The following is a 9,219-nucleotide window of genomic DNA, read 5'->3' on the forward strand; positions in this document are numbered from 1 at the left end:
GGAGTCTCATCCACTCTTCAATTGAATAAGGATGGATATATTTATGATGAAATACATTAATCCATAGGATGTGAGTAGTGAGTAAATTCCAGCCAACCTTTGTCACTAAGGATTTTGTAATCAGAGGTAAATTTTTGATGCCCCATCAACCCCATGCTTTTGGAACTATGATTTTATCCCACTTTACAAAAGGCATAAAAAATGATCCTTAGGCCCCACCCAAAAGAAATCTTAGGCCCTCTCACATATTCTCCACAATTGTCTTTGTGACCTATGAAGATAGTGTTTGCTTAAAAGATTAATATAATGAACGATAATATCATTTCTTGAGATTATCATCTCACACTCCAAGATTTTAACCACTTTTCATGTTTTGTTAATATCCAATAATAGTTCTCTTTTTTATAATTATTAGGTTTCAAATGTAAACTCAAATACTTTAAATCATTATCAAAAGGAGTGGAATCAAAAGAGAACAAGTTTTGAGGATACTCGAGCTCCATCTCATCCAACATATGACTGATCAAATATTATTTTGCCATATTGATTTTCATGCCTATGGCTCTCCTAAATAAGGAAATAATGTGTTTTCAGAAATCTAGTGTTATTCTTGAGAAAACACAGAAAACCAGGTTGTCATTGACAAATGATAAATGAATTTTACTATATTATTGACCACCAAATTGCCCTAAAACAACCCTTTCTTCCTAGAATCCAATAGTAGCTGGTTAGGAACTTCATCCAGAAGGAGAAACAAGGGAGAAAGTGTAAATCCATGGTGCAACCCTATTTAAGCATGAAAGAAAGGGGAAGTACAACCATTAATTGGAACAACAAAGGAAGTAGAAGAGATAGCTCATGATCCAAGTGATGAAAGACACCTCGAAACCTATGAATGTTAAAAGGACGCAGAGATAGATCCAGTTGACAGAATCATAAGCTTTTGAAAGGTCAATATTCATAATAATACCTTTAAGATTCTTTATTTTGAAGTATTTCTCATGCCACCCCAATTTACTCGTGACTATAATGATCCTCCAAAAAACTAAATTGTTCCTTGAAATTTATGACACTTGAGAAGAAAGGTTTTATTCATCGAGTAATTATTTTTGCAATGATATTGTAAATATAGTTGCAAAGAGAGATAGGCCTGACTTCATTAAAGGACTTGGGGTTATCCTCTTTTGGAATGAGTGCCCTCCTTATTTTCCCAGATTCCTTTACTACCTTTAGCAGTTTGTTACCTAGGAAATCATAAAGGCCAACAAAAAGAACTATACTGGCCACCCATCTGGGCCTGGGCTCGTTTCCTTGGAAAATGTGGAGAACAACTTGTAATTCATTTTCAAACAATTCATCCATTAAAATTCGATTGTTCCTCGACAAATTTAGGGAAGAACTAGGAAAACCTGGTCACCTCATCAATGGATGATCTCTTCTTGTCCTTGAAGAGCTTTCCAAAGTGTTTCTTACCTAGATTTTCTAGCTCCTCAAATGTGGAAGGAAAAAACACCTTTAGGATTGTATAACCTCCAAATGGTGTTGGCCATTTTCCTCCCCTTTGCATAGGACTAGAATATTTTTTTGTTTTCACCCCCTACATCTATCAAAATGGATCTTATCTTGAGCCTCCATGTAGATTTTGTTTCCACCAATAATTTCCTTCTTTGAACTTCAATAAGAAGTAGGAAATACTTAGAATCATAATTGAGGTACCTCCCCATCCTCAAATTTTCCAAACTCCTCTAATTCCTTCTCAATATCCTTATGTTCATGATAATCCTATATTCCCTTAAGAGAAACCTAGTTAATCATGACCTTTTTAAGTTGGGAAATGTTCTTAGCAAATTTAACTCCCAAAGAGAGCCCAAACACTAGATCAAAAGGAACCTAGGTAGATTTAACCATGCCTAAGTATTTATCTTCTTTAAACCATCTTGTGTTAAATTTGAAGGGCCTCATCGATTTTTCCCCATCCCTCTGATTCCAAGAGCATAGGGTAATGATCAAATTCACCCCCATGTTTGATCCATTGTTGCATTAAAAGCATCCTTTCTACTAATTATTTAGACAAAAGAAAATGGTCAAGCCTTTTGGTTGCTTTTGCATCCCATGTTCTATGATTTCTTCAAGTTGGATGGAATTTTGTGATCTCCACATCTTCCATATTCTTACAAATAAAAAGATGCTCAAAAAAGTCTCTAAGGGGTTAGGCTGTATGTGGGGTGCCCAAAATTCAGCCACCCCTAAGGAGAAAATGAGATCCCATCACAAAATCAATTTCTCAAAGAAGAGAAGATGTTTCTAGACAAGGGATTCATATAAAGGAGGTTTCTCAAAGAACAACCCATATTTGTTGACCACCATAAATTCCATATCTAGTTCTGAATCAATAAATTCCATACCTAACGTTGAATGCATCCCCCATTGGTTTAAAACTTTAAATTTATAGGGGTTCCATCCAATGTCTAGATAACCTGATTTCCCATGGGTGTTTGAAAAATTCCATCCTCTTAATAATTCCTCCAACACTTTTGTAACTAGGGCCTCATCTCCCAAGCTTTCCTAAAGTAAAATAATGTTAGGGCAGAATAAATCCAAAACCCTTCACAAGGATATTCTTTTAGAGGGGTTGGCTAGTCACCTATGGTTGAAGGATTGGATAATTGTAGGGAACCTCACCTAGGGCCTTTGCTACTCTAAGTGATCCAACGATGGATTTCTTCTTCCTAACAACCACATCCAGATGAGCTTCGACTTGGGATTTTGCCAAGTGAAATTTTCTACACCTCCCTTTCCTCTCCAAGGCTAGATAAGATTTTCCAAGTGCAAGAGATGGAGGGTTGATTGAGATATGAATTGGCATCAAATGAAGAAAATATTTAGAAGATGAGTCCAAGGAAACATAATTATAGCTCTATCTAATTAAAACAATGGTTGAGAGGTATTCAATGAGGTTAGGGGGGCAAATGCATGGGGATGAGCAAAGGCTAATTTCTTGACAATAACAAATGACGTGTCACAACCAATTGATAATCTAATCCTTTTCCCAATTTAGCAAATGAATTAATTAAAGATGATAAAGGAGTTGAAAGAGGAAAATTACCTAACATTGATGCTTCCAACAAAGAAGGTGTCTCCCAAAGGGGGGGTTGAGGGGGCAATTCATAGCTCTTTCCCCCTCGTTGTGACTCCATGGTTCATAAAAAACCATTGAACTTGTAAGGGGGCCAACTATCTCCTCCTTCTAACTTACAAGCCTCACTTCCTTTACTACAATCAAATCCTCCTAAGGGAGGATTATTTTTATGTAAAGAGGGTTATTCCTGATCCCTTTGTAAGGGAGGAACCCTTTATGATGTGACTAGTCTTATGTCACTACCTACATCGAAAATGGATCCCCTCATAATCCAAAATCTATATGTGAGAGTAATATATGCTCACAATTTCTAGTTCTACAACAAATCCTTCCAATGTGTTAATATAAATTGTATATGGTCAAATGCCATAACCCGTGTTGAATGGAATTACATGTCTACATCATAAAATTCCCCCAAATAATTCATGAATTCTTTGAAAGCCTCACAAGGCCAAAATTACATGGGAAACATTGTAAAATAAACCCATGTGAGTGATTTCTCTAATATTTTTTTCTATGCATCGAAGAGCAGTACCAACCTCTTAAATAGAAGAGAAGTTGAGTCTATTTTCTAGTTTTTTGACAAGACCCAAGCTGCATGTTCCCCTAAAATTAACTTGAAACAAAACCACCCCCTCACTAAAGATGATACTGAAGGCATTGAGTCAATTTGTTGTCCCCAAGTTTGCTTTGCCTAGGCCTTAATAGAAGGAATATTGAAGTGACGACCCTTGGTTCAACCCACCATGGCGAGATAAAAACTTGATTCGACCTCATGTATCTAAATATCACCACCCTACACCATTTTTTGTCCTACCTTTTTCTAGATGGCACACTAAAACTTCTTTGTTTTAGGCCTAGTTCTTACATTTTGATTTTCTTCACCTCTATTCTATGTTCCTATGGGGGTGATGACTCCATAGAAGCCATAATTCTTGGTTGTACCAATAGATCCACCACATATTTACGTCCAATAGTAGAGGTATTAAAGGTGCATGGGAGGGTTTCAGTACCTATTACAAATGTCACGAAGACAAAAATCAGAGGGACATTGCTTAAGCCACCATTTGCTTAGAGTGGATATCTTGCAAACGCCTACAAGTCTACCAGAAAATCCTCCAATGCAAAAACCTTTCACTAAGAAACTACAAAGAGGGGAAATCTTTTGGAGTTTGCTTCTCAGGCCAAACCATCCAAGGACCATGTCACCTCCCAAACTAAAAACCAAACTAGTGGTGGGTTGTGAGAAGGAAGATTTAGGAAGCATTCTAAAATTGAGCCATCCACTAGGAAAGAAATTTCACTCTCAAACTGAAACACCACTAGAATGCCACTCAATAGTTGTTCCCAACCTTAGTTTGAACCATCTCCACCACTCACTAGAGCCATGACACCCGACTCTGACCAAATTTGGCTACATTTAATGGGTTCAACAAAAACAAACGGTGAAGAAACTAAATGAGCAATTTGGAGCTTGTTTTCCTCACATATAATAACTTTGTAAAGAATTCACAAAAGTGACAAACCATTTTTGGGAGTATTCCAATGCAGGCTCAGGAGACATGGATGTTGACAGTGTTATGATCATGTCATTATCAACTCATTGGCCAAGGGTGTCCATTCCACATAGTGTGAAGAGACTGCCTAAGACCTCATGTTAAAACGCCCAAATCCATTGTCTTTCATACGGATTTTTGAAAAAGCCCACTAGTTGATCTCCCATTTGAACCTTCACATACGACCAAGGGCTGAACAAGGGGACAAAGGCTTGCTTTAGTACACTTAGCATGGAGAAATGAAACCCCAAATGATTCTATAATTTGTTGAAACTTCAAAAACCATCCTCTTTGAAACTAACCCCACACACATACACACAAATATAACACCAATCTCAATGTTGGAATCGAATTTAAAACATAAATATGATTCATAATCATATTTAAATTTAATCAAATATTTATTATTAAAATTAAATTTAAATATAAAATTATTAAGAAAATAAATATAAAATTATTAAGAAAACTTAAATATGTGTATGGTATACCTAGAATATTAAATATCAGGTAATAAATCAATAACAAATTTATTAATAAGAATATTGTGCATTTTATTTATTAAATGAAAATAAAGTGATTAATATTTACATAACCTATATAACCCGACTCTATATTTTGAATTCATCGTGACAGATTGAGGAAACGTCATGTTCGTTTCTCATGGCTTTGGGTGAATGACCCAAATTAGATATTAATGGCATTCTTATAAAGATATCAAACGTTCCGTACGTGCTCTTCTTCAATAATATCTGGGTAACCCTAATATGTACTTCAAGGTTACTGAGCTAAGATTAGCATAAGATAAAGAAATATGAGTGATAAGGAGAGCACGATGAAGGAGTCCTGGTCGAGAAGAGTGATGGGGGCGCTGAAGGACATGACCTCAATAGGGATCGCAAAGACTTCAGATCGCTCGGCACTCGAAGAGAAAATAGACATCGCAGTTATCAAAGCCACTCGTCACAAAGACACCCCTCCCAAAGAAAAACATGTTCTGACGGCATTGTCTGCAACACGAGCGTTTGTGTCTCGTCGTCACCTAATATATGCAGTAGAGAAGCGATTGACTCGAACCAGAGATTGGAAGGTCGCTCTCAAGACCTTGGCGCTTTTTCATCGATTGCTCAGGGAGGGGGCACCGGCTTTTGCTCAAGAGCTTCAGCACTTCCTGCACAGAAGTGTAATTGAGGGCATGTTCTCTTTCGAGGATAGATCTAGCCCCTTCGCCTTGGATTTATCTCTCTGGATCCGCAAATATTCCTGTTATTTGTCTCAGAGAATTCATGTCAACAGGATTTTCAAGTACGACGTTGCCCTAGAAAATCACAGAGCCAGAATAAATGAATTGGACATTCAAGACATTTTGTTATATTTGCCATCCCTGCAACTTCTTCTCAGCTGCCTCTTAGACTGCGCTCCCGAAGAAGGCCGCGTTCCAACGAACACCATACTTTTGTATGCACTCGATATACTAGTCAAGGAATGCCCTAATATTTATTCTACTATTGATAACTCTATATGCGTTATGTTGGGCTCTTTTTATGAGGACATGACCAGACACACAGCGGTTTTGTTTCTCGATATATACAAACGAAACTTACAACAGTTTGGGAGACTCGAGATGTTTTATAATACATGTGCAGGGATTTTAACAAACGGTCATATTGAGTTCCCCTCCACGAACAAACCTTCCGAGTCGCTACTCGCAGAAATGGAGGATTACATTAAAACACGCCCACATCCTGTCAGCAGTGAAGATTGGAAGGTAGTATTTGATAGTACAATAAGTCAAACTGACAGCAGTGTTTACCTATCTGCTGATGAAATGGACAAGTCTAATTCTGATGCTTCAAACGGTAACGGAACTGTTGGAGTGGATGGAACAAACCCTTCTTTGTCAGACCCACCTGCACCATCGTTTTCGGATTGGTTATTCACTCCAGCGATAAAAATGGCAGACAATGTGCAACCTCAACAACTAGAAAGCAATGACGGTCCGCAAATGGCAGACACTGTGCAACCCCAACAACTAGAAAGCAATGACGGTCCGCAATGACGGTCTGCCGTTTTAACAATAGAATAAAAATTAATAATAACTTAATTTTAAGGTGTTTAAACCAAATATTAAATTGGTATGACATCTTTGCTGGTAACATATTCTATCACCTTTAGTCTGCTATTTTATTATTAAAATTTAAAGGGTGTGCATGCTGTAATCATTTTGATTTTAAACATATACGCATACTTTACCTCTTTAAATATAAATATGTAAACTCTTACCAACAACCATATACTTTTAACCCTTAAACTCTCTTTAATGTTAATCCTGTTCAAGAGAAATATGACAATATCCAAGTTGTTATCATGTTGTCTCATATTAAGAAGAAAACCTTGAGTATAACTTCCTTCCTTAACCCTTAAAACTATTATACGAAATTTAATGAAAACCTATATGTTCATAGTGGATACCAGCCAGTTTTATTATGGGAATTTTTCTTTTTCTTTTTAACAGTATTTTAATCACCAAAGCGGTTCTTAATCATGTATAATAAAATTTGACCATGTAGAGAAGTCATAATTCCTCATTCCTAATTATCTAAAATGTACTCACAATAACCAAACCTTAAAACTTTCCAAATTAGAAAATATTATATCATCAAAGGTGATGATCATATTTTGAAACCAGAGACATACATCTATATATTTCCATCTACTAAAAAACATCACTAATTGTTGCATTATCACACGTATCATTTTAAACAAAACTATTAAAAAAAAAATGAAAAAATGATAAATTATATTTTAAATTAATTTTAATAATTCTTTCCATTTTCTTGCGGGATGTGAGAGGTGTTATTGAATTAACCTCGCCTTTAAGGTCTATTATGAAGATGGAGTTACAAAATATTTCTTTCTCAAAGTATGTGAAATGAATTTTGATACCACCCCATATCTAGCTTGTTAAGAGATTTTTGGTGATATAAAATTTATCTTAATTTGATTTTCAAATCAAAAGTTATGCCCTTTTGAAGTTTCCCCAATCAGATAGGGCCACATAGGCATGCACGTCATCAACGTGTGGTCATGTGGTATCCATGGGTGGTCCCAACCACTCTAGCATAACATTAGTAACTTTTTTAGCATAAATCTAATTTAACAATAATTTCTCTTCATCCTTGTAACATCTCTAGTAAAAAAATCCATGTAAAAATTAACACGTATTCCAAGTTGAATGTTGGGAAAAAATAGTGGGGATCACTTGTGATTAATTAATGGCTATGGAAATTGGCAAAGGCAATTGAAAAGGATTTGGAATGGCAAAGAGACATTACTTGACATTTTATTTATGAAAATGATGGAAATTAGGAGAAAATGAAGGTGAAAGTTCACAAGTTGCATGTGCGGAGGAAAATGAAGGAAAAATAATGGAAAATGAAGAAAATAGAGGCCTCATTAATCAAAATGCTTATGAGGATCAGTTCATGGCTTTTTACCAATTCAGTTTCAGAGCTCTCACTTCTCTCTCCCTCTCTCTCTCTCACTGTCTCACATACTCTTGGAGACTTAGAGTTTTCTTAGAGCACTCTTGAATGAGTGTGGCATACTTGGGATTTAGAGAAAGAAGGAAAAGGAAAAGCAGAAAAGTGCAAGAGGATACTGGGATCAAAAGCTACAACGTATTTTTCTTAAAGATATGGAGTTACATGTATGATTTTCTTGATAGTTTGGTATGCATGCCATATGTATGTGGTTATTCGGTTATTGTTATAGACATATTTGGGCACTTCAACTCCAGTCACATATGTCGATAAACCAAGGGATCTTTAAACCCTAAAAGTGTTGTTTCATACCCTAAAGAATCATTTCCCAGAAGTTCCACCTAAAAAACCGCTAAGAACTGACCAAAACTAGACCATACTGACTGCTCCATGGTCAAGGTGCGATGCATACTTGCTGCTACACTAGCCAGGTGCGATGCATACTGAAGAGGCCTTCTATAGGGTATGATGAGAGAGAATGGACAAATGGCAGAGACAATTTGCTAAGTGGGAGTGCATGGAATCTTCTAGAAACTTCTCCCATGACACTTGCCTCTCTGAATTCGCCCAGGGATGAGTAAGAGATCAATGAAATCTCCTAGTGGAACCAAGAACTATCAGTGGAATGACACTAACCAAAAACCCAGAGTTGACTCACACCCTTGTAAGACATCTATAAATGGATTCTTCATTTGAGAGATCTAGAGGCTAGAATTTTGTAATTTGTAAGGAAGTGTTGTTGGTTTATCTTTGAGAAGAGACATTGTATTGTTGGGTGATCTTGCTTTTCATTAGGTGAAGAGGGCTTTGATGCTAGGAGGATGATGCTGGATCAGATAGCTGGGTTGTAATCCTCTCTTCTACTATTAATAAAGTTCTTTGAGTTTTCCTCCATATAATCTTGTATTTGTGAATCTTGTTATTTGTGAATGCAATTGTATGGTCAATGTATTTCTGATTCTGCAATGTTTATGATATTATAGGT

At 36.3% G+C, this 9,219-nt stretch overlaps 1 protein-coding gene across 1 annotated transcript; it reads left to right on the top strand.

The window, feature by feature from the left end:
* The first annotated feature begins 5,527 nt into the window (after nt 1-5,527).
* LOC149261813 (putative clathrin assembly protein At5g57200) lies at nt 5,528-6,751 on the top strand. The gene has a single exon (XM_089371233.1). The coding sequence runs from the start codon at nt 5,528-5,530 to the stop codon at nt 6,749-6,751; it is 1,224 nt and encodes a 407-aa protein (XP_089227359.1).
* The last annotated feature ends 2,468 nt before the right edge of the window (nt 6,752-9,219 follow it).

The sequence above is a fragment of the Pinus tabuliformis genome, chromosome 6 (assembly GCF_031772625.1).
Source record: "Pinus tabuliformis cultivar Carrire ecotype Pingquan chromosome 6, CPIR1, whole genome shotgun sequence".
In the NCBI taxonomy this organism is placed as follows: Eukaryota; Viridiplantae; Streptophyta; class Pinopsida; order Pinales; family Pinaceae; genus Pinus; species Pinus tabuliformis.